The following is a 26,982-nucleotide window of genomic DNA, read 5'->3' as shown; positions in this document are numbered from 1 at the left end:
AACTAGATAGCTGTGTAGTTACCAAACCGGCTCAATCTCCAATTCAGTAGGCCTTTATTATGTGGAATCAGCCAACCATTCAAACAATACAGATGGAGCACTTGCCTGAACTGCCCCAGCCCTAATTGGCTTATCTTGAGTTCTCTATGAGAGAGAGGCTATGGTGGGATAGAACGTTTTGCACAGAACTGGAAGAGCTTCCTCAGTCCTGCTCTCAGGGAGGGTCCTCCCACAATTGTCTCCAGGGTCTGGCTAACCTGGCAGAACATTGTAATTCCCTGGTTTGCTCCACCTGCTTGGAGTGGTGGCAGATTTGCACATCTGCCAAATCTTCCCCATCTGTGAGTTGCTGCTTTCCCACAGAAGGGAGAAGTGGTATCTGTGCCTGACCCAACTGATTACCATGTCCTTGGAAAGATTCTTCACTGATTCCTGGACTCTTTTGAAGAATTTCCTCCCCCGCCCTTTGCCCCATCTCTTCTTCTAACTCTGAATCTGATTCTTCGACCCTTGCAGATCGCCTGGGACCAATCCTGACACTAGCAATGGCTACTAGTCATAATGGCTATATATCACCTCCAGTATCAAGGGCAGTATGCCACTGTATGTCAGTTGCTGGAGGCCATGAGAAGGAGGACATCGTTGTGCTCATGTTCTGCTTGAGAGCTTCCATTGAGGCAGCTGGTTGGCCACTGTGGGAACAGAATGCTGGACTAGAGAGGCCTTTTGTCTGATCCAGCAGGACTTTTCTTATGTTCTTATGCTTTTCTTTTTCGGGGGAGAGTAAAATGTGACTGTAATTTGTGACAGTATAATTTATTTTGGAAGCATATAATAAGAATGGAATATTTTTATTTAATATCCCTTTTTTCTCATAAAGGAAAAAGTAATCTGCAAAAGTATTTTCCAGATACTAAAGGTTGGATCCAAACATTTACTTGTAGGAATGGAAGCTCTATTCATTCACGGGGATGACTTTTGGATGTGTGTGAAGGGCTATAGATGAGGGATTAACAGCCCTCGCTGTGTACGGGTGGAAGAGCTTTTGCTAATGTAAGCAGGGTTTGCATGCAAGCAAATCTTCTGTAATGGCTTATATAGTAAAGTACTACATAGTGTCATGGCCTTGCCATTATGAAATGCTTCCAAAGGGGAAACTCTGCCTTGATTTTCTTCTCCATATGAATTAAGATCTAGTGACAGCTTTGCTTTCTGGGTCCTGTTTTGCCACTTCTTCATTTACTTTTAATTTTTACCCCGGATGGCAGTTGAATTACTCTGCCCCCCCCCCCCCCCGCAACATTCTTCTTACTGGCTTTTGCAATGCCTTTTCTCAGGCAGTGGCCCATCTTATTTGCATATTTGTATAAGTATTTAACATTTGTTCACCAAACACTAGCACAGATGAAATATTAACAAGTCTTCCTTTGTTTTCAATCCCCCCCCCCCAAAATGCAGCAGGAAAAAAATGTTGCTGGGGGTAGGTAGCATAGTAAGAAAATGGATTCAGCAGCACTTATGAAGCAATTCATAATTCTTTAATCATTACCATTAAAGGTAGTCATATTAAATTTTGATACTGGTGAATTGATTATGCTTTTTGAAAAGATTGGATAATATTGACTGATATGACTGCATTGATTTTTAATGGTATGTTTGTAGAAGAAGGAAAAGAGATTTGCCCTTAATCTGCTGAAATCTCTTTTCAAATACCATTGAGTTTCTCTCTGATGAATGTGTTTAAGCATTCCAAGATTTGACCTTGTGGGAACTGTTCACTGTTTGGGGAGAGGGTTTTTTTTCTAGAGATATTCATGTTCTTTACCTGAAATTCCTTTCAACTTCTTAACAACATCTGCCTCTGATGGCTAGTGACCCATACTGGTGTCTCCTGCAATTTGCAAGCAGCACAAATCAAGACTGTAAATGTGTCTCTTCCCATGACCCTTCTTCACCCCTAAGCAATAAAGTTTAGATAAATAGCATTCATCTCAAAGCCCTCAGTGTTATTGGCTCTCACTAACTATTGGAGATTATTTCTTTTTGTAGGTCCTGTCCCCCCTGCCGTTTTCTATCCCTAAATACAGGAAATTAGTTCTTCAGTTGAAGCTTAAAAGTTAGCAGCATACCCTCACAAAATCTGCATGCAAGTTTTATTCATGCACCCCTTTGGTATTTAGGGTTGGCAGAGCTGGGAGACAGGGACACCCTGGTTTCTGAAGTTGAATTTTGGTTTCATAGTCAAGGCTTCCTCCAGTGTCACAGACTACAGCCAGAGACATTAATGAGGGCTGTCAGAGCATCTCAGAGTACAATACCAATTCCCTTCATAGACTGCTTGGGGTGGAATGCCTGGATTCTTCAGCTTAAAGACAGATGCCCTGATAGTGGCTAGATTTCTCAGGCAAAGCCTAGCCAAAACTGAGCAGATTAATTTTGCCTTCAGAATCCAAGTCTCCCCCATTGTCCTATATCCTGGCCAGGAAATCTAGTACCCAGTGAGCCAGAGCACTGATGAGTGGGGCTGCTGTTGTTCTGCTCTTCCCCTCTAGGGAAGAACCCCACATCAGACTCAGGGTCACCAGTCAGCTGAGAGGTGGTAACAGCTGCTTCAGTTTAGGCTGTGCAAGTCTCTAGGTGGAACCTTTGTGGAGTCAGTTGCTTCAAGGAATTACTTTTCTATATATCTATAGAGTGGAACGTGTCCCCAGAAAACACCAACCGAGTCTCTGCAATGTGGCTAAATGTTTTAACATCATGTCTGTATGGTAAGCCAAGTTCAGAAATAGGATATAGATTTAATTGTAATAATTGACTTTATCTCTTGTCACAATCAGGAATAAATAATCTCCCACAACTGCTCTCTGTAACCATTTTGCTTGCATCCTGGGCATTTATTAAGCATCTGGGAGCCATTTATTGCTTTTGCTTTGAAGCTGTTTTGATTATCCCCTGATTACCTCATAATTATATAGGCAGCCTATGGTGAAGAGGAAGGTCATTACTGAAGGAGCCATGGGATGTGGAGCAGAAGGGAGCAAATGAAACAAACTGTAAGCTGTGCACCAGTAGGAAAAAAAAAAACGGACAGTTTTGACAGTCTTTCCTTTATTCTGTAGGTAGATTTTTTTCCTTGCCCCTGCTACTTGGCTGCTTTCATAGTAGCTAGTCTCTTGGGCAGAACGCAGTTGATTAAGATTTAAGGAAGTACTCAAACAAGCAGTTAAAATCCAGTGTGTTATCTACTGCAGGGATGGGCAGAAAGTAGCTCTCCAGACCTTTTACACTTCAACTCCCACCATTCGTAATTATTGGCCATGTTGGCAGGGGCTTCTGGGAGCTGAAGTCCAAAAATTTGGAGATCTACCTTCCATCCACCTATGATCTACTGAACCTATACGTAAAGGAGTTTGGAAATTGCTTAGCCTGTTTTTATTTCCATGGGTCATAGAGAAGCCACTGCATTTAGATAATGCTCCCCCCTTCCCACCCTCAACCCTTAAAGGAAAAGCCGTTTGAGGGTGATGTCCAGCTCACCATCCCTGATATCTAACAGTATCTGGCTTGAACATTTTGTAGTGCAACACACACAACAATTGCAGTGGGGTGGGGGAAAGAAGACAAGTGTCTTGTCTCTGGACTTGTCCAACTGTTCAAGCAAGTCCATTGTTGTTAAATGGATCTTTTATAATAGACAAAAGGTAGTTAGGAAACTTCATTGAATAGAAATACTTGTTAGGCCTACTGACAGCCTTTTAAAAGCATGGGAGACGGTGCTTGTGTTATTAGTTTTTGCTTTCTGTTTTTGATTGTAGATTTTATGGGTATGTGTTAATTGAAATGATAGCCAAGATTCAGAGGGACATATGCATGTACCCAAATATTTCTGAGCTTCTTTCTAAAAAGTACACCCATAAGCCCACCAAAGTGCTACTTAAGTTCACATAAGGAGCTGTAGTGCCATGATGGCACCTTTATTTCCATGTGGGGAGCTGTGGTAATTGCTCTGATCATTTGTAACTGTACTGTCATTGTTGCACAGTAGCTAGGCTGTGTGGTCCTGTCCCGAGGTGAGCTTGGGGTTTGCCTAGGCTCAAGGTTGTGTTATAAGAGGGTATATTATGAATTATATATTTGATCCATAACCTGTGAATCAGTCCTGAGGTCACATTAGAAAGATTAAGTATCCGAAGATGAAGTGCGGGAGGAGAGGTCATCTATTAGGCCATCCTTTGGATGGCCTAATAAAAGTATTATGCTAATATGGATTTTGTAAAATATATTTAGATTGCTTTTCTCAACCTGTCCCATTCCCCCATGCATATGCTCTCGGGGTGTTTTATAGTTATAACACAAATTAAAATCAATAATTAAATATAAAATTAAAAATTGTAAAGGGTGTATAAGTGCGTCAACTGTAGAGTTTTAACTAGTGTGGGATAAACTTTTTTTTTTCTGAAGAGATTGACTATGCAGTATCTGCAACTATTGCAGTTTGAATGTATGTTATAGATCACCAAATTTTCTCAGGTTATGGCCAACACCTGAGAGGCTACTTGAAAGACTTCAAAATTAAAACTCTCCTGTTTCTGCTGTTCGATGCCCTTGTGTGAATGCGCAGATTGAAGAGTGATGTATTGCTTGGCAGAGGATAGGTACTGCTAAGTTTCTACATGCTTCATGTCACAGAGTCAAGACAGTCCTAGTCAGGGTGTCTCCACTGATAAAGAGCATGCTCAAACCTGTTGAGCCAACACATAGCCATTCTTCCCCTTTACCTTCATTCTGTACATTCAGTACAGCTGCATCAAAGTGCAGAAATAATTAAGTTAAATTGTGCTCTAGAAAAGGCCTTCAGCATCTTCCTCTTATTTTCATAGTAATTTTGCGAGCTACTGAGAGGTGCATTGCATATTGGTTTAAAAATCACTGTGTTAAAGAATTCAGGCTGCACTTGAATGGTGGGTGCATCTTCTGAGAGCTTGCCTTAGGTATAGAATACTGACCAGCCTCGATATAGCCCAGTCCCTACATCTATGAGTACAGCTTTCAAAAGGACCTATGAACAACTCTGATGATTGATGAGATGACTGTCAAGCCTACCAGAATGAAAACTAGTCTTCTCCAGGATGAGTTCAGTAGTTTAGGACTATATGCAATAGAATTATGAATAATGTAAGACCTGGAGTGTAGCATCTCTGGTGGATATTAAGACAGCAATGAGAACAGCAAGGGTCGCTTCAAAAAATGACTGTAAAGCTAGAGCAAGCACAGGATTGGCTCCTAGCCTAAGCAGATAGTACATTTTTCAGGAAGCATTTGTGTTTGCTAAACTTTACAAAGGGCTGAGCAATGGTTACACAATTTAAAATAGAAAGAATCAGCCTCCATCAGTTCTGGGGGAACTCCCTATCTGTTGTGTACATCAAGGGCTATTTGCTCCCTCACAAACCTGCCTGGACCTTCAGATATCTTCAGAGGCCTGTCTTTACAACCTGAGATAAGACAGGTGGTACAGAGATAGGGACTCTTCAGTGGTGGCACCCCATCTTTAGAATTCCATCCCCAGAGAGATTAATTTGGCTCCGACCTTTTATCATTTCAATGCCTAGTAAAATCCATTTTTATTTGCCAAGGCCTTTTAGATGGGTCGATAAATGTTTTGTTTTACTTGCATGGGGATTTCAGTGATTTTAACATCTACAGCTTTTGTTAATGTTCTGTGTTAATGTCCTAATGTGATGAGTTGTTTAAATTAGCTAATTCTGGGAAGCATTTCAGGGTTGAAGAATAAGGTATAAATACTTATAAGTAAGAAAATGCTAAGCTAAAGTTTATTACAGGCCCCTGTTTTACTTCCATAAAACAAACCATAGCAAGTGAAGTCAGCTCATCTGGTATCATGTATATATTTGCACAATCAATTGTGTTAGACTTCTAATGTTCCTGTGATCTGTTTTCCCCCAGGCAAGCTTGGGACCTTGCTGTGGATATATGCCTTTCTCAGTTGCCTACCATAATAGAGGAAGGAACTGCATTCAGGGTAAGTTACTGAGTTGTTGCATAACACATATGTGGACCAATCTGTAGGGATCAGCTAATATTCTAAAATTTTCTACTCATGTTCATTCTGGTCTTCTTACACAAAAAGATACTTCCCAAGTGTAAGTAGTCTGAGTTAATAGTAAGCTACTCTTCAGTATGTGGCTTTAAAGGAAGGATCAATGTAACATTTGAAAATTCAATTCAGATTACATAGCTAGCATAGACTTTATTCTCATTTACATCTTTCTTTTCTTTTCTTTTGCTTTTTATGAATTAGTAGATTGGCTATATTTTCAGTGGTGGTGGTGGAGGTGTATTCCTATGGGTTACCCCTCTCTGTGTGTGTGTGTGTGTGTGTGTGTGTGTTTGCTCACTCTTAGGCTTAGTTACAGTAAGATATAGGAACTAGGGGGTTATGGGTACATAACTGCTAGTTGTAGTAACAATATTTAGTGTGGCTTTCATCATAAGAGCAAAATCTTCACCACCCCCCTCCACCACCCTGTATTCTCGCTCTGGCATATTCTGACTTGTGTAGATGAGCAGCGTAAACACTTTCTCTTTCTGAAGGTAGTTACTTAGGGCTTGAAACAAACTTCAAGCCGCAATGGCTTGCAGAAATTACTATTATAATGGTATTCCTCTCCAAAGAAAATAATATCCCCAAACCCTAGATTTGCTGCCATTTGGCTCCTTACAGCTGGCAGAAACAATAAAGTGGCAGACTAGGCAATGTTGGGGCTAGAGAAAGATGAATGGTAGCTGGTTATACGTGCTTATTTACACCTCTGAATATTTGTGATGTGTACCATAAATGTATGTTATATATTGCCTTGGGTTCCTTAAGGAGGAAAATAGGCAGGATGCAAATATAATAAATAAATAATATAATATAATATAATTGGTTTGAGTACTTGCTTCTCTTTACTGCTAACTATAACAGAGAGATTTGAATGTTCTCATTCAGGATGGGAATTAGCTTCCTGAAATTATAGGGTAGGATGATGCAATGTGTTTACAGAAGCCCATATTATTGTGATAAGTTCAAAGTGCTAAGATTTTAGAGTAGAGCTCCTGAAACTAGCAGAACTGCCAACACTACACTGAAGAATTATATTTGGGAAAACCTGGGATAATTTGGTTTATTACATTTCATTCTTTCCTGAGAAATCAGAAGATTTGTTCCTCTGTCTCTCTTTGTTTAGCTGGTTTTAAAGAAAAAAAATCCTAGAAACTCTTAGTTATCCCTTCAAGCTGAAGAAGGTCCTTAGGCTATTTCTTTACCGTTATGGACAGAACCATTTAAATTATTGTTTTTGATAAGCTCATTAGCCTTCTTGGTCATGATACTCTGACAGATTCTGGGCTGAAATCCATTAAAGATGCTTGAGAAAACAAAATACGGAGTCTCTATCTAAAGTTGTTTTTGCCCATATTGCCAGTTTTTTAGTCTGAATATAAGACTCTTATAGTTTTTCTTCCACATAAGGGTCCTTTACTAAGATAAAAGTATAGACACTTCTAGAGCATGAAGTACCTCCACTTCCTTGTTTCTTCATCTTTTAACTTCTTCAGGGCAAAGCTAGGTGTTAGTTGTTGTTTTATACGCACGCACACGCTGATATACATGTTAGGTGTAATATGAGTTGAACAGTTAATGTGCATAACAACTGGCCATTGTGCACATTCATCACACCTCATGGAGAGTGTATTTATAATCTGTTCATAAAGAGGGAATTGTGCACATTCTCTGGCCATTCTGCCTAATCTCCAAAAGCTTTGGGGAATATGCATATTTCAATTGCATTTTGCATATTATCCAGCGAATTTGCATAAGCCCTAACAGGCCTTGGAGAATGCGCATATCTCTACAGGTGTTGTACATTCTCTGGGCAATATGCACATTCTCCGGACAATATACATAGTCTCCAAGAAACATTCCCTTGGTTTTGATCACTGTATATGCACATTCTCCATGAGGTGTGGTGACTGTGCACAATGGCCTGTTGTTATGCACATTAGTTGTTCAATTAGCCTAACATATACACACACAGAGCCCCCACCCTCACCCCTGTGGCCACTTGTTTATGCAAGCCACCTTTGCGAAGAGTGGGTTATATGATAGAGAAGCTGCAGTGGAAGAAGTGTTTAAGCCTTTCTCTGCCCACAGCTCGAAAATGCCCCTCAAGCCACTTTTACCATGTTGGTTTCCAGATGCATATTTGTGAGGGTAAACTTTTAGAGGGAAATGTGACTTCAAGGATATGTGAGCACTTTGGAGTGGAAAAACAGGCTGTGAAATGGTTAAATGTTCACTTTAAACAGGCAGGGAGATTACTAGAACACAAGGTGTGCAAGTCTTGAAGTGGATATGACTGGGTTTAAGGATGAGCTCATTATTGGGTCTCCTTTGTGGCAATGATCGCAACAAAGGACCGTTACTTTTCTGCCACCACTCCATCCTTGAGTAGTTTTGCAGACATGGTGTTCCAAATGGCTGGGGTTTGTTATATAAATCCCTCAGTTGCCTGCTGTGACATGTAGTTAAAATCTCTCTCCACATGATGCTGGTATGTAAACATTTCCATATAGGCAGCAGATATTGGCATGAAGGTATAAACCAGCAATAGTCCATGTGCATTCTGAATTGGTTTAGTTGCACTGAGGGCTCTTCCACTTAAGTGCCTTGAAATTTAAGCAGTTCCCACCATTTAATTCCTCCTGTCAAATGGAGTGTTGTGATTTCTCTTAAGATAATTGAGCAGTCACCACATTCCCATTCAAAAGAAGGAGCTTTTGTCACCTGGCAAGCATGATGAGAAGAACATTCTTTATATTTTTTTTCTATCTGGTCAAAATGGCAGTATGTCTACATATATCTGTGGCCATCTTTGGTGGATAGGAATGCATAATTTATCGAGTCATTAGAGTGCACTATTTCTTGATTGCTGTTGACATAGCAATAAAAGCTGGCTGTTAAGGAGAGCTGGATTAAGTAGTGTTTTCCAGAGGGCAGCAAGAAAAAATGGATAAACATACTTGAAAGAGAAATATCAATAAAGGTTGGAATTGCCTGCAGAATGCTGTAGCAACAGGAATATGTCAAACATGGGCCCTTTGACTATTGGGTCAGGAAGCATAACTGAGGCCGCAGAAGAAAGGAATCATTCAGGAGTTTTGGAGAGAGGGTGACTCAGTCATAGCAACAGGCCCAGAAGACTGTCTGGGCTGTGAACATGTGTGAAAGAGGAAAAATAGTGTGAAAAAGACCAGGTAGAAGTGTATTACTATAAAACAAAGGCCCCTCTGAATGCTGAAGGAATGATTTCCCACTCCATATTGCACTATCTAGAACTTTGAACAGGAAAGGTAGTGAGGTATGTGTGATAATAAGTCCCTTCTTGGTGGCTGTTGCGACACTCAGAGCTTTTTGGAAAAATTCATCTAGATATATAACACTGACTGGATGAGAGCCCAATAGAAATTTATTAGTGCTATAAAAAATTGCATTTGAGTCCGCTAGCAATGACAGCAACAATCTATGGCTTTAAAAATGAATTCTTCCTGTACAAGTGATTAAAGTGTTGGAACTAATGATCAGAAGGAAAAACTAATGTGTAATCTACTGAAGAGTGTTTTTACATTTCTTAAAGAGACTCCCCAATACAACCTGTACTTGGCACATAATATCCCTGCAATTTGTGCTTGCAAGTGAACAGCAATCTAGTGACAGAAATATAACAAATTATCTAACACATCACCTCTGAAAACAGCTGTGAATCTTTGTCTTTTCCAATGTGTTTGTCAAGCATTATTTATTTAACATTGCTTTGAAAAACTGTTTCAGGATTTGTCAGTAGCAAGTATCACATTCCAGCAAAACACAGTTTGTTGGAACAGCGGTATTATATCTGAACCAGGCCAGAGTCATGTGGGGTGGGGGTGGAGTTTGGAGCCCTTGTACTATGTAACAGTTTTCTGACTGCAAAACCCATTCATAAAAATATGTTCACAAGATCACTCTGTTGGCTGATCAGGAATAAGAACTATCTTTTTTTTTCTCTTTTGGTTCCTATAATTTGTGCTTGAAAATTTATCCCAGTGTCGCCACTCTGTTTCCAGTATCTTGACACCATAGATGCTTGTTAAGATAGCCCCTCTGTGCTTTAGAAAGAAGCCATCAGATTCGAACCATTTATAGACTGAGGAATATGTTGTCCCTTTATGTACTTGGTTTATGCATTTTATGTTTGTAAACATTGTTTATTTAATTCTACATAAGGATTTACCTTTCTTTCCTTTTACTTCTCTTTTGAAGGATTGGTGACTTTCTAAAGACAAACAACCAATCAGCTCAACATTTAATTATATTTTAATTCATTTTGCCAACTCCTATTTGTTTCCTAGTCTACCATATAGACTAGGAAAGAAGCCCATCTTTCCATTAAATCCTTGCCTTTGCTGGCCTCTAGCTGTTAGTCAGCTTTTGCATTAACAGCTACATCCTAAAACTCTTGCGTGCATTGTGAAATAGGGGGGCTTAGTTTTCTATTACATTGCTTTTGCACACAGTGAATTGAACATTACTGAACATTCTTGATCCTAACCCGCCATTTCCTAATCAACATTTTGCTCTCCAATCCATCAGGAATTACTGTGCACCAGACTAAGTTAGCTTCTGCCAGCCAGCAGTAATCCTATAAGAAATTGTGGTTTAATGGAGGCTCGAGCGTTAGCCACGAGGGGGAAGAGAATTTAAGTATTATTAAGGTTAGTCATTCAGTTTTGTAACTGGGCTGGCAGACGTCACAGTCAGTATCTCATATGTCAAATGCTCTCACACGGAGTGTCTTAAACATTGTCATAGCACGCTTCCCAAGGTTAAAGAACAAACAGTTTATTTACACAACCACAATCAGTGTACCTAGAGCACATTAATAGGCAGAGCTCATTCACATCCTACATGAACAGTGGAATAAGATAAGGAGCACAACATGTTTTAAGATGCTCCACAGAGAGAAACAAAGACACAGGAAAGACCCAGCTCCTTCAAATGAAGATGAGTTTTTCCACACTCATTCATAAAATTGGACCACATAGTCTCTTGTGACATGTGATTTTTTCTATGCCTTCCCCAACGCAGTGCCTTCCAGATATGATGGACTGCAACTCCTATCATTCCCAGCCACCATGGCCACCAATGACCGTGGTGTCTGATACACGATGGGTATTGTAGTCCCAACACAACTGGAGGGTGCTGAGTTTGGGAAGGCTGCTACAGAATGCTATCCCTCTGCTGTTGACATTCTAGTCTTTAAAAAAAACTGGTGGGAAAACAGTCCAGCCTAAACATTATTTTTTAAAAGAAGTTGCTACTTCTGGGTTTTGCTTCCCAAAATATTATCATTATAAACAGGAGAGTAGTGGGATGGAGCTGGTAAGACTTCTGCCACTGTTACTAGGAGGTGCTGTTGTAAGAGGAGTGATGGATAACCCTCCAGCCTGGACTCCAGCAGCATAGCACTACTTTTCTAATACATTTCAGTGATCCAATAACACTAGTAATCATGCCAGGATCGTAATATAAAGTTGTGCGCACTTCATGACCCATTTGTTTCTATTTAAGTATATCCCACTTTAAAAAAATCAGAGAAGATGCATAGAAGATTAAAATATAGTAGCAATAAAATACTGTAAAAATAACAGGTAAAATATAGCAGCATTAAAACCAGTAGAAAACAGATTATCTAATTAAGGGCACAATCCTATGGCCGCTAGTCAGCGGCTAGATGGACATAGGATAGGTCGGTTCCCGGAGAACCGACCCCCTCCCGCACCACCTTGTAGGCAGAGCGGATTGGCCCCACGTTCATTAGAGCAACATGGAGCGGTGAAAACGGGGCATTCCCGGGTGCAGGGAAGTCAGAAATCCAGTACGACATAGCCTATGTATCATCTGGAGTGTGGGAAGCAGCAGCCGAAGTCCTGCGGCTAGACAGCCAAATTCGGCTGTCTAGCCACGAAAGCAGGGCTGAGGGAGCGAGGAGATCTGCTACTCACCACTCCTCCCACCCTCCATTGGATAGGCGGTCGCCCCTGGGGTCGGAGGTGACTGTCGATCTTGATAGGATTGCTCCCTAGAACAGCAACAAATCAGTCATAAAATGCCCTTCAGAATAAAAGGGTTTTCAGTGCCCATCTAAAGATGGGAAGAGAGGGAGCTTGTCAAAGTGTTCAGAAGCTGTACTGCCACCACCAATAAGGCCCCCTCCGTAGTACTCACCAATTGAATTTCTGCTAAAGGTGGCTCAGAGCTTCCAGTGCTGCTCTTAAGACTCAGGCAAGTTCATACAGGTGATTTACAAGCTGTATGCAAGCGGTTCAAAACCTCAGGCCCGAGGGCCAAATCTGGCCCACCTAGAGTCCCAATTCTGGGTTTCCTCAGAAGACCATGCCCCCTTTCCCTGAGCCCATGCCATTCCCCTGACCATCAATAATTTAGTGGTTGGGGGGGTGCAGTTTTTTCCCCATTGTAAAAGGTTGAAATGCCTCCCTTAAGGCTTAGCTACTGGTAGTAAGAGCTTTAAGCTAAAATATGCTGGCATTTTTGGCCCGGCCACTTTTGCCTTTGGCCCCACCCACCACTGGAATGCAGCCCCGAAGAGCTTCTTTGAAATGGAATTCAGCCTTTGTGCTGAAGATAGTTCTGCACCCCTGCTGTATGCTATTCCCCCCGTCTATCTTCTCCCCCACTCCTTGCGCAATATCCAGAAACTCAGAATAGACACCAAGTTGTGTGTGCTCCCCTGCTAGTCTGGGATTCCCAATGGGAATCATTGGAATTGGAATTTCCAGTGCTTTCTGACACAGTCAAACAGTTATCTCCCTCACCAGGGTAAATTTGGGAAATAACAATTTGGGTAAATTTGGGAAATAGGGTAGGTGGGGCATCGTGGAAGGAAGGGTTGGGACAGGAGGTCTCCCAGCAATGTCATGCTCTCATAATCATCTTTGTGAAGATGACAGGATCTCGGCTCAGAATAGGACCAAGCCTAAATGCTTTCATGAGTATGCTTAGAAGTGTCCATTGCCTCTGAGAATCATGAGAAAGGCAATTAATAATGCTTCCTGGTTGCAACAGAAAAGCATCCAGGCATTAAGCCTGAGACCTCCTGAGATGCCATCTTCCTTCCAGTTCCTTCCTGCTTTGCTGAAGTAAATTTGAGAAAGGAAGGTGTTGAGGAGTGTTATAGGGATAACATTGGAGGAAAGGAGGCATCTAGGCTACGTCATGCTCTTAATGACATTGGAGGTATAATAGGATCTTCTTACCTATGTTAGGGCTGAGCTGAAATAAGTTGATTTGGGGTCAGTCAAATCCAAATCAACTTGTTTGAGATAGTTAACCCCATACTCTTTGACCAACTACAGCCTGCTGTCATGAGCTTTGAGTGGTCCAGTGACTGCGTATGCTATTTATTTTGTGCTTTTCACACTCTCAGTGCCTCAGTTTCAGAAACTGCTGTACCCAGTGGATTCTTTCTTTCACGCTGAGTTTGTACTGCAGTAGCTGAAGAGGATTTGTCTATTTCCAAGGGAACCTGCAGCAGAGTATCCTACCAGTTTGACAATTCTTCATGAATGCTTTAGTTGCAATCTGGACGTTTGAGGTTGAATGCCAATGCACAGATGCAATATCATTTTGTATTTTCATTCATTGACATTAGCATGGATTATCAGGAAATCAATAATAAACACATGTTAATATCCACATTTTACTTTATTTTTGAACCAGATGGGGTTTATAACTGTTGAGGAGAATGATGTAGGGATACATGGCACTACTTGACATGTGTCATAGTGATGGTCTACACATAGAGCAGATTGAGGTGTCAGAATAGACTGGCTCCGTTCAGGCTGCAGGTGAGGGATGTCATGGTTCGGCAATTTCCCACGTTACAAAAAAAAGTTGAACATAAAAAATTAACACCTCAGAGAAAGAGATTCTGTTTATGTATTTGATTTCTTAAATGCCTCATAGACAAAGTTTCTCTAGGCGCAATGAAATACAATAAAATCCACAGTTAAAAACCAACATAGATAATTAGTCCAACAGAAAGATACCTGCAGATTATCGCAAAATACACCATAAATTACAAAAGCTAAAACTGCTGAGAGGAACAGGTGTTTTAAAACCAAACTGTGGGGACTAAAATGCAGTTCTTCTAGAAATCCTGGAACAACAAAAAAGTCTTGTAACAGTGCTGAAAAGGCAGGCATGTAGGCGCCGGATCAGCTTCCCTAGGGGGAGCTTTCCAAAACCCAAATTCTAATCCAGGCTAGTCTCTATTCTCCTGGTTTTCTATCTGCATTTAATAGTGAGATTTTTTTTAAATGGCATTCTTCATCTGTAGTCTGAACTCGTACAACTGCTCTATCACCTCATTCTCCTGCATGTGTAGACCACACATAGGGCCGTGATCCTGGAGACCATGTGCACGTTCCATTTGCCCCTCAGTTTTTCACCCTCAATTTCCTTCACAAAAGATGCCTCGAATCTCCTTAGTTCATAAAGGAGGATTTGGCATGACAGATTTTTTAAAGGGAAATGGTCCCTATTTCTGTGTGCAGGCGTGCATACACACACTGTTGATTTCCTTCAGTCTGAAGCACCATATCCCAAAATTGCTTCTGGAACGCGGAGGACTTAAAGAACAGTTTGTGTATTCTATAGGGGCTGCTTCTGAAAAGAAAAGTGAGAGGAAATGGGGAAAAGAGTTCGTGATAATTTCTTCATACCATTTAATAGATTACTTGGGTTACTAAAAATGGTCTCAATTAGAATTTCCTGTAGCCTTTAAACAACTTTGTATTTTGAGAGATTTGGGGTGTGGATATAAACTCACAAAGGCTGTTTGGTGCAATGATGAGGGTAATGACATCCGCTGTCAGTAATCGCTGGCATTATCATTACAACTGAAAACCAGTATCCCATTACTGAGTGGGACAACTGACAATAAGCAGTGATCATCAGGTTTTCCCAACACAAACCTAGCATAATGTTCATTGCTAAGTTAAGCATTTCCACAAGTACACTTCTCACAAATAAAGAGCTGGTGTACATGTTATGATAACCACAAGGATTTTTGTTTTAAAGGCTTTCATGTATTGGTTACAATGAACAGGTTCACACATAACTAGAAGCCACCACGGGTGAATTTCCTTGCTGGGCTTCTCACTGTGGCAGTGGTTGCCACTTTGAATATTTGAGCTGCAGTGGGGGCATGTTGTAGCTTCTTGTTACATGCAAATCTGATGAGGGTGGGTTGATTGGGTGGTTAATAAGCCACCCAGAACCCATTACCTGTTTTAGGGTTGCAGGTGGCCACCCCAACAACCCACCCTTGTCAGGTTTACACATAATGACAAGCTGTGGCTTGCCCCCACCGCAGCTCGAATATTCAAACTCGCAGCTGCCAGCACAACGAGGAGTCCCATGGGGAAATTCAGCCGTGGTGGCCTCTGGTTACATGCAGACCTGCTCAATATGTAGACTGGCTCACTGTGCAGCTTGCTTCATCATGTGAAGAGTTTTCAAACCACTGCCAAGAATGTCTGATAGTGGCATGGATAGTTTCCACTTGACAGGAACAATCTAGATGGCTAGCCTAGTCACTCTCCAGATTATATATCACATGGAGTAACCACCATTGAAGCTGTTCTAACTGACTCCCAAATGACAACCTTTAGACAGAGACCCTCACTAGCTCTCTAAAAAAAACAGCACCCATTATGCTAGTTAGCCTTCTTCAAAATTAGTCCCATATTTCACTAAAAAAACGCTTTTTAAATTGGTGTGTAGATTTATTGATTCAGGGGGGAAATCCCCTATGTGTTTTGATATCCTGCTTTGCACAAATGTGATTAACTTTCTGATCTTATTACTCATTCTAGTCTTGTGCATATTAATCTTAATTTTCCTCAAGACATTGTACAGAAATTTAGTTGTACAACATCCATTGAATCTCAATGATTCAAACGGCAAAAGCCCGCTGTGATTCTGAAAACGAAGGCTCAGATTGACTAGATTTTTATCAGTATTTCCATGGCTCCTGTGTCTAAAACCGCCTAATGGTGCTGATTTCCCATTGTTTTATTATACCACCGTCTGTGGCATTTGCCTTAGTGAGACTCCTTTTAGTCCACTAACCAGTCTTCCAGACTACCAGTTATGGAACCCCTTCATTTTGATAGGCAGTGCTCTCTCTAGCTCTATAAATAAAAAATGCAATGGGGAAAACGGATGTGATATGCTTCTCACCATTGCTTGCCTGCATGGTAGGGAACATCATCCATTTGGGTGGCAGGGAGGATGTTTTGGGGAATGATCCCAAGATTGGGCCCAAGACTGAAGTGCACAGCTTTGAGAGTTGCAATTGATTGGCACTGCCTCCTGACCCCATCAAGATTGTATTACAAATATAAGAAATATAAGAATGAATAAAATCAATTTTTCCATTCAGTTTTATTTCCACATTAGCCATAGATCACAACAGAAATAAAATAAATCAAAATACATACACAAGAAATGGAGGAATGTAGGGAAAAGGGCCCTAGAAAGGACTTCAGATCTCCTTAGGTTGACAGCAGAGGGTATTTCGCAGGATACTACAAACCAATTTGACACTTATTTCCATATATTGTTAAGATGTTAGAAAGATGTTATTGTCTGGACGATAATAATAAGCTTCCTTAGTTTTTTGTGTCCCAAAATATGTTCCTAAAATATCATGGAAAATGGGTGTTTTGTACATACATAAAAAAAGAAAAAGAAAAAAGAAGGCTTGGAGAGATGAGTGTGTGTCTTTTTAAAAAGCAAACACCATTTATACAACCCACAACAGCATGTCTGAATTGTGAGCCTCTTGAAAACATTTTTCATTGTTGCTGAATCATTTTTACCTTGGACTAAGCAAAGGCAGTTTCATGTACAAAATACATGAAAGCATATCCACGAAGAAAAATAAATGAATTTGTTTTGCCCTGTCGAGTTCATAAGTGGACAATGTGCATACCAGTTTAACCACTCAAAACTTTTATATAATACCTTAAGTCTACATAGTTGGTCCTCAGGCTCTAAAAGCAGCGTTGAGCAAACTTTTGCTAATTGAGATAACTGCATTGAGATATGCTTTGAGATAACTAATTTCTGATGTGTTGTACTCAGTAAACAAGTAAAGGTGGGGTTCTGCTTCTTTTGTTAGCATGCAGTTGTCACCATAGTTTATAATGAACCAATGTCCATTGTTTCCCCAACAGCACAGCCCATTCTTTGCTGAACAGCTAACAGCATTTCAGGTATGGCTGACGATGGGAGTAGAAAATCGCAATCCACCAGAACAGCTTCCCATTGTATTGCAGGTGAGTTTTCTTGGCAAGCATTTAGACTGCTAGCTTAGCTGAGGCTGCTGAAACATGCGGACAGCCAGCCAGCTGCAAACATGCTCTGTGTGTGTGTATTTACAGGCGTGCCTTTCCCTGACTGCTTTGCTTTTTGCCAGATGGTGTTTGGGTAAATAAATTATGTGGACTGCATTCAAGACTAATTGGAGCTGATTGTTTGCTAGGCCTCTGCTGATAAAGACACATTGCACACAAGCACAATCCCACTGGCCCACACCCAAATGCTCCTCAGTTGAGCATAAATTGAAGTTGTAGGCTATTAGCCAGTGCTACAGAATTTAACTCCACCTGTTTATTTTATCTGTGTATCAGCAAAAGTCTTACATAAAACAGCTAGTCTTGGTAAATGTCATCCTCTCCTACCATTCACAATTTACAGGCTACTAGTGACAATAAGGACTTGTCTGTTGTGAGACATGTGTATCAGCTTGTTAGCATTAAATGGATGGATCTCTTTAGCTATACAATTTTAGAAGAGTCAGGGGGACTGACTGACTGAAAAATGTCCCAAATGCCACGTCCAATGGATAAATAACTGACTAGTTCAGAGTCAGGGCCAAATGTCATTTGGCAGGAGTATAAAGCAGTAGCACATGCTTTGTTCATTCTCCTGTACAGAAAAAAATAGTACTTTCATTATAAAAATCCAAGATCTACAATAGGGAAACTCATTTATTAGGACCAATGACAATGTCATAGAATTGTGAGCAAACTTTGAAGTTGTCCAAAACTCTTCATCAAAAAGGATTTTAAGCAAATGGGGAGGGAGAGTGAAAAAAATGGAAGTAGTATAGTTGCTGCACAGCTCTGTCGTTTATACCTTAAGCTGGAATAGAGGAGGATTTTTGCAGAAATAAGTTAGCTTCTTAAATGCAAGAGAGTTTGATAGATGCATCCAGGACTATTGTGACAAAAAAATGGATGTTCCCCCGTTTTTAGGATTTAAAATCTAGTAGTTATTCAGTTCTCTCTTGAGCCCTAATCAGAGTACATGGGTCTCTTGGGAGGCGGGGAACAAAAATAGCAAAAATAAATCTTTACTGTAGTACCTTTGTGAACCACACAATGATACTTGCGATCTTATTAGTTTCCTAATAATTTGCAATTGTAATTCTGACTGAAACAAAATTCATTATTTTCTGCAATTCTTTGAGGATGCTTGCTCACTTTTTTTCTTTTATTTTGCTTGAAATAGTTAGTCCTCTTCCTGCTAAGAGGAATAGGGTTGTATTATTTTACCTATCCAAGGGCACCCATTTTCCTCCCTTATAATGGGACAAGAATCTCATTCCCACTTAGATCCACTATCTTGCATCACGGCTAACAGTATCATCAATCTTTGTGAATCTGACTCTTCATTCTGTAGACCCTCTGAAGCCTAGGAGATGGTTGTGGTAGTGGCGGGGGCGGGGTGTGGATAGATGGGCAGTTTATCTCTGACAAAGCAGTAGGGACAGGCAGATTTCTTATCTGGCATCAAATCTGTTGAGTGACTTCACACCAAAGGACTGCACTGATAATTAATTTTGCAACGCTATTAAGATATCCACCTGCTTCCCTATTGCTTCATGGAGAGAAGTGACTGTGCCAGTGCATACGTCAACACAGTGCAAAAGTCAGGATTCATTAGGTCAGCCAAGTTCTCATTGTTCCATTTAATCTGAAGCATGATGGGATCAATCAAGTTTGTCAAAGTGTGTAGACGTTTTGGTCCCCTGAAGTGCCTACTTGTATAGTGTATCTAAATCTAAACAAGTGACCTAAAAGAGAGATTTGACCCCCCCCCTTTTCCTCTCTCCCTCTCTCCCTCACCCTTCTCTTTTCCTCTCCCTGGAGAAAATAAGAATTTGTGTGCCTTGGGCAGAATGCCAGGCATTTATGCCAGGTTGTCCTAGTTGCAGCAAAACAATCCTTTTGTAAATGGCCTTTTATTGACTTTTTAAAAATTGCAGTCCCTTTAGAATCTGTTCTCTTGGGAAAGACCTGACAGAAACAGATTACTAATGCAGAGGACAGTGGCAGAGAGTGGCGGGATGGAGGTGGCGGGAGAGACGGCAACTTCACAGGGGAGGAATGTTGCCCATTCTGGAACATGCCTGAGCAGTACGTTGTTAATCCTTGGTAAGGCATTCCAGACTATATCCAGCACAGCTCAATAGGATTAGTAGTTGCCCTGTGGAGGTGAAACCTAATTTCAGATGCAAAGGAAGGTTTTGTTTTATCTACTGCTGTCTTTTAATAATGATGCTGGCTGCTGTTTGACCTGTGGTATCTTGCAATTTTAATACAAAATCTCCATGTATTTATCTGTTTTTGCTTTAAGTAGGAGGTTTGGCATTTGCATATACACAGCATTAAAAAAAAAAAACACCCCTCTGATCCAGTGCCTTTTCTGTATATCTCTGGTTTCAAAAACAGCATTTCCTATTATTGAATAGGGATAGGAATTTGCTAGATATCAATTAAAATATTCATTTTAGTTTTGTTATCAAACAGTGTCTGGTTGATTTTTAGTACGTTCTACTGTACTCGGGAACAAAATATTACCTCTGGAGTATCTATTTTTAAAGAAATAATTCTATATCCATTTTCAACAATGAATATAGATATTCCTGTGCGGCTTGTTCAAAATTATTGTTTTTGTTATACACTTATGTTGGCTGCTATAATGGTAGCCAGCAGCGTCTTGACAAGGGCTGACCTGAAATAAAGTGTGTGTGGTGAAAAGCATTGCCCCTGCAAAATGTAACCACCCATTTCAACTATGTGTGAGGGGGCTGTGGAAAAAGTGAAAATGATTGCCTATTTGGAGTGAGGACAGGAAGCACTGCCCTCATTTGGCTTTGTGATATCATTGTGTAGCCCAATGTGATTGGCTATGTGGCATCAGGAAGCTTATTCATAGTGAGGCAGTTCTTCCTACCCTCATTTGACTTGAGGTTGGCTGTGTGATGTCACTTTCACACTGCCCATGCAATCCCTAACAGGCTTGGATTACCTCAGGAAGAAGCTTCTTGTTATTGTTGTTTATAAAAAAAATGGTTCCAGCGCTGCCAGAAATTATACCAAAAAGCCACTGCAAATGGGAGGTGATTAGTGCACCAAAAATTGAGCAAGGGGGTGGTTTCTGAAATTTTGCCCCCAACCTCTCCTTTCACCCCCAACATTTTCATGGATGACAATTCAGTGCAGCTCCAGTCTTGAGGAACTTTTCAAGTGTATCCAATCTACTTAAGACAAGCAGTACCAATGCACTTGTGGCAGTGCAGAAAGAGTGGGGGATACATCTGTGATTATGTAATAATCTGTGATTATTTATGTTACAATTTTGTAGACCCCAAATGTGCAAATAATGATTCAGTTATGTGAGAACCATCCTTATTATAAATGGAGACACTGATTACTTTTAATCTTTCCACTCTTACTGTTGCCTGACCCAGTTTTCTACAGTGCTTTGTGTCCAGGTCAGTCCACCCATCTGCTCTTAGAAGGTTGTATGCATAAGAGACAAAGGTGGATTTCTGAAATGATGCCTTGCCACTATGAAATAAAATAAGGTGTGATGCACATGCTCACTATGCATGCTCTTTTGGAATCTCTTTTGAAGATACACCTTAGATTTTCCCTGTCTCTGTGTTAAAAATAGTTAAATATTTTTATATCAAAATTGCAGAACAATAGTATCTGATCTATCTTCAACCTAGAACTCTCTTCCTATTCCTACTGTGTTATTAAGCATATCAAGAAGGGGTGGGGAACCTGCAGCCCATGGGCCAGAACCTCTCACAAAGTCTTTTTGACCAGCCCACCAGCCTCTCATCTCAACCCCCCCCCTCAGCTCTGCCCTGTCTTTGACCTGACCTGACCTCCTCTTCCTGGTGCCCTCCACCATTACGTTTGGTGACTGCTTGCCCAAATGGTTTCAAGTGCATGCCTCACCCTTGTCCCACATTACAAAGAGACTGTCACCTTGAACTCCTTGCTGAAGTGATGGTTTGATTTGATTTGATTTGATTTATTGCATTTCTATACCCCCAATAGCCAAAGCTCTCTGGGTGGTTCACAAAATAAAGCTTAAAACCATTCTCATTCTCATTCCCATTCATTCTCTCTCTCTCTCTATATATATATATATATATATATATGTGTGTGTGTGTGTGTGTATGTAATGTAAAGATCTTTAAAACTTTAGAACTTCAGTGGAATAAACCCAAAATAAAAACCAGCAACAGTGAAAGATATAAAGAGCACTAACCCAGTGATCTTTGGGCAACATCAGAAGCTCTTGGGAAGTGACATCACACAAAAGTATTCCCAAATGAGCCTATACCCACTTTATTCAGATCAGTATTATTGCAAAATGGGATTTGACAAAAGTATGTCAATAGGGAGTCGAGGCATGATTGAGACTTCAATAGGTTATCTCTGTGGGGAGAGCTCCAGCGTTTTTAGTTTTACTCTGTTTTAAATTATTTTTATTAGCTTTTCCACTCCTTAATTGATTTGTTCCAGTAGTGGAGTTAGCCTTATCTTGTTTTTATGTTGGTTCTTTGCTCATTAACAAGCTTACCAAGGGAAGGAACCGTTTGGAACAACCGGGATCCCATCACATTCGAACAGTGCTTGATAAGACCTTTTCTTAACAACAAAGTTGATATATCGTGGAGTCAAGCTGTCTATCATTAAATCCATTATTGCAAAACAGCTAGGCACATGAGTGGGGTTTGGAACAGGCAGTCACATCCATTTGAAGCACTTGAATACTAAAAAGTGTTTTGTTAGCTAGTTTAAATTTTGGGGTAGCACACGAAGGTAGGAAAGCAGCAAAGGAATAGGCAATGAATAAGGAAACATAATAAAGGTAAACTAAAGCTCCATATGCAATATGATAGAACAAGCCAACCCTACAGGCTTAACTAGTTACTAAGCCGTCATATTTACATCTAGAGATGGAGAGAAATTCTGCATGAATTGGTAGGAATCATCCCTTAGCCATAGGCAGGTCTTTTTCAAAGGAGTCCCAGAAAGGGAAGAGGATATCCATTCATCTTCTAGGGACTGAAGTAATTTAAAATGCTAATTTAGCTTTAGCCAATAATAACGAGATTCCCTTGATCATCTAGAGCGCTTCCTTAAAAACAGATATCAATTAATATACCAAAAAGGTTCTCCACTTGTGATTTTTCATAAGTTTACAGAATCTAGACTTGCAGATTTTATAATTTCAAAGGTATGGATATATTAAAATAAGAAAGGGTAAATGTTTTTACTGGGGCTTTTGTTTGCATTTGGGAAGCACCTCAACAGGTGATTTCCAGGAAAAAAAAGACATTTGGCCATTATTTTAAAATATCTATTTCCTAGGGGAGATACTGTGCAATTGTATCAACTTGCCCTAGTGAAGATAAATTTGTAGATGACTTATTAGATAAAAAAGAAAGTTTCCATTATAGTGCTGCACCCATGTCTGAGTTCCTGTCTGCATTTCTGATTGCGCCATCTTCAAAAATTGCTATTGTATAGATGGAGAAGATACAGAAGATAACCAAAAAGATCAGATGATTTGAGCACCTTCCCTATAATGAAGGGCTTATGAATTTGGGACTTTTAAATTTATAAATGAGATAAATAATACTATAGAGTTTGTGAAATTAATAATCATGTGGACAGAATTTATAGGAACAAATAGTTATTTCACAATATTAGAACTTGGCGTTACCTAATAAAGTTGATTGCCAGTAAGAAGAGGATAAATGTCGTGCATAACTAGCTTATGGAATTAATTGCATGAGATGAAGTACTGACTGCTAGTTTAGATGGCTTTTTCAAAGGCATTGCACAAATACAGGGAGCACAGGTCTTTCACTGGCTATTAGTAATGACAGCCAAAAATCAAACCACTCAATTTCTGAGGTATACTGCCCCTCGCTAACCAGATGCTGGAGACAAGCAGTTATCTGTTTTCTGGATAACTGTAGTTGTAGACAAGTGCTAAATTTGATGGACCTTTAGTCTAACTAAACCAGTAAGACAATTGTTAAATTCCTCCTCCTTCCCATTTTGCTTGTGTCTGGCTGCTGTCAGCCTCCTTTGTTGCCAATCCTGTTTTCAGCTAACCATTGCCTAGCTTCCCCTTACTTGCTTCTTCACAGCCACGTGGATTTCACCTTTCCTTTTCTCTATTATTTATTTTTTGATCCTTGGTGTCTCCCTTTGTGCGAGGATGATGTCACTTCTGTTCTGTACAGCACCCATCACACAGTTGCTATATAAATGCTATGTAGTAGCAGTAGTTGTCAACACTTTCTCCTTTCAGTTTCCTATGTTTGTTTTCTAAGATGCCAGTCTACTGTCTCAATTCTATTGTAGTCTAATGTCCTAGAACATAGACAAACCATCAGCAAAGGTTGTTGACTAAATCATAGAATCATAGAATAGTAGGGTTGGAAGGGGCCTGCAAGACCATCAAGTCCAACCCCCTGCTCAATGCAGGAATCCAAGTCAGAGCATCCCCGACAGATGGCTGTTCATAGAAATCCACTCTCTTTTGGCCTATATCCATGTAGTAGCCTATTGAGATATATTGGATCACCTTGATCTTTAATGCCATTTTAATTTTATTTTATATTTCTAGGCTCGCAGATTTCAGATTATGGTATAAGGTAGAAATCAGAATTTCAGGGAGCAAGGATGGACAGAAAAAAAATAAATATTAAATAATGTGGAAGAGCATTATAGTGTAAAAAAGAGGGGTAGCAACCCTGGATTTATGATCCAGGCTGAAAATGCTCTTGACTTCAAATCAGAGATTAAACATTGCAGTCCAAAACCTTAATTCTGTTAAGACAATGAGGAGAGACAGAACACAGCCTGATTTCTCACCCAGCTAAATATAAGTCTGGAGAACTACCAGCTCATTAACATAGTTAGACATGCCTTTAATGAGTTTGTATTAAATTACTAATGTGCTACTTCCTCCTGCATGCCTTTCACTCTAACCTTTTAGCATTCATGAAAGAAAAGTCTGATTATTGTTTCTGTCCTTTTGGGTAGCTTCTTGCTGTTCATTATATCTTGGACTAGAGATTTAATTCTCACTGCAATCTCTCTCCCCCCAACCCCTTCCCCTCCTTCACACACACCATCACATCTCCAGCTTTTTTCCTTAGCTTCATCTAAACAGGCACCCATTATACACAATGTCCCTGTAATTGGGGAACATGTGATATTGGAGACCATTCCCTTTGAATCAGTGGTTGACTCCCCTTGTTCAGTTTGCACAGAATGCTGAATCACCATCTTAAGGGGGGGACATAGTAAAAAAAAATAAATACAGAATAGTTGTAATTTATTTTTTACTCTCGAGATGTGTAGCCATGACCTAAGGCTATGAAGCTCTGGCACCAGTGCACCAGCACCGGAGCACAAGTGTAGTTTACAGAATTCACTCCCTGATCCTGTGAGTTCCTCTGGAGTGTCAGATGAGCACCTGCGCCATCAGTTCATGGCAGGTGGGTGAGTGAAGGAGGCTGGTTCATGGATGGGTTAGCAATGTATGGTGGTGGCTGCTGACCAACCAGCTGCTTGTTTTCAAACTACAAAGCCATTGTTCTCCCACTTCTGAGAGCCAGACTCCTCTGCTTTGTCCCCATAGAGACAGCATGGCCCAGCTCCATTGCTGACATTGGTGAAAAAATGGGATCACAGTTTGCCTTCTGTGAAAGGGGTTGTGCTGCAGCAGCAAATGTGGGGTCAAAATAGTAGTTTGGGGTTTTGGGGCTCAGACTCCCACCTCTGCCTCATATTCACTGTGCGGCCTTGAACAAAACACCCAGCACAACTCCAGCACTTCGTTTATAACACTGGCTAGCCAAAACCTGTGGAAGGCTTTCAGCAAGGCATGAGCATGCTTTTGTTTTTGGTTCCTCAGCATGTGGTATTCAGAGAGAGAGAGAGAGAGAGAGAGAGAGAGAGAGACTGTATATGTGATCATCATGTTACCCATTTCTAAAGTGGGTAAATGTTTTCTAGAAAGTCTTCTATATGCTTAATTCTTTGATCGTATATTGCATACCATGTGTGATACATATAGTATATGCCTTGACTCACTTTCTTGAGGTATCAGCTCCGTGGCACAGTTGTAGTCTGGATTTTGTACAGTAACCACAAACCTCTGAAATTGAAATGTTGATGCTTGAACGTAGCTTTTTCCCAGTCTGTCTTGTTACCTGTTCTCCAGAGGTTTAAAGGTCTATGTTTTTTCCAATGCTACCAATTTACCCCTCTGTTTTTTGCAGGTGCTGTTGAGTCAAGTGCATCGGCTGCGAGCCCTTGATTTACTGGGAAGATTTTTAGACCTGGGTCCCTGGGCTGTTAGCTTGGTGGGTACATATTATGGCCATCTCTTTGGAAGAGAAAAGATGTTTTCTCTACAGTCAGAATGTATGACTGATGAACTTATTCTTGCAGGGCATTCTTGCAAAATAATGTCCCAAGAGCTTGCAGAAATGGCCACTCTCTGTGGATAACCCTAAGGTCAAAATAAATCAGACTGCCAGAGTTCAGCAGGCTCTACAAGTTGATGAAAATCCTTTTTATATGTAGTACTCATTAACTGAAGACAGCAATCTCCATTTTTGTTTGGCCTCTCCAATTCCATCTGAGGCTGGGTATAGTGATAATAAGAGAGGTGATGTGAATTCTCAGATGGCTTCTTGTGGGCATGTTGGATTTATTGAACACGCTGCCTGAGTAAAATGAGAATAAAAAACTAGATGATCTCCCAGCTGTTGTAAATTTTACCCATGTTTCACACATGGGCTACCTGGACCTTAAAGGAAAAGGGACATGGTTTAAAATCATTTGAGGATTTGAACTATTTATGACTGGATGCACAAGCCATTATTGGAGTAACTATTTATATGTAAAAATGAAAGCTTAAAAATTAAAATGAGAGGAAGCAAAGAAATGAAGCTTTGTATCCATTAAAAATAATGCTAGTGAAAAGATTGATGATTAGATTTTTGCAATCTGTCTGCTTGTAGGAGCAAGAGGTCCCAAATCTAAGTGATTTGGAGAGCGGTGCATCATGAGTACACTGTGTACTGAGGAAAGATTGGTACTAAATTATGCCTTGGTTTTGGCAAGCCAGATGAGTTTGAAACTATCAGGTGACACCCAGGAACAAAATTGACCTGAGACAAATATGTAGAGGTTATCCTGTTTTAGCATCATCATTGTGGTGAAGATTTCTTATCAGATATTCCTTATGCTATTAACGTTTGTAGGGGGTCAACATATTCAGCACACACCCTACACATCCTAAGCTTATGTTCTATTCTCAATTTTCTTCCCCCAGGCTTTGTCTGTTGGCATTTTCCCCTATGTGTTAAAGCTCCTTCAGAGTTCTGCTCGAGAGCTAAGACCTCTTCTGGTCTTCATCTGGGCCAAAATCCTTGCAGTGGACAGCGTGAG

General features: G+C 40.4%; 1 protein-coding gene across 14 annotated transcripts in view; it reads left to right on the top strand.

Moving 5' to 3' along the window:
* Positions 1–26,982, top strand: part of RPTOR (regulatory associated protein of MTOR complex 1) — a 493,211-nt gene that overhangs the window by 306,354 nt on the left and 159,875 nt on the right. For all 14 annotated transcript variants that reach the window (XM_084837711.1, XM_084837700.1, XM_084837701.1 and 11 more), the window contains 4 exons: positions 5,968–6,043; positions 17,365–17,466; positions 25,806–25,889; positions 26,867–26,977. In XM_084837711.1, coding sequence (XP_084693837.1) covers positions 5,968–6,043; positions 17,365–17,466; positions 25,806–25,889; positions 26,867–26,977 — 373 coding nt within the window. The remainder of the gene's footprint in view (positions 1–5,967; positions 6,044–17,364; positions 17,467–25,805; positions 25,890–26,866; positions 26,978–26,982) is intronic.

Source organism: Heloderma suspectum, chromosome 2 (assembly GCF_057233095.1).
Source record: "Heloderma suspectum isolate Gila_16-S chromosome 2, 16-S_ref, whole genome shotgun sequence".
NCBI classification, from domain to species: Eukaryota; Metazoa; Chordata; class Lepidosauria; order Squamata; family Helodermatidae; genus Heloderma; species Heloderma suspectum.
Note: the sequence above shows the minus strand (reverse complement) of the source record. Positions and strands in the feature narration are given on the sequence as shown.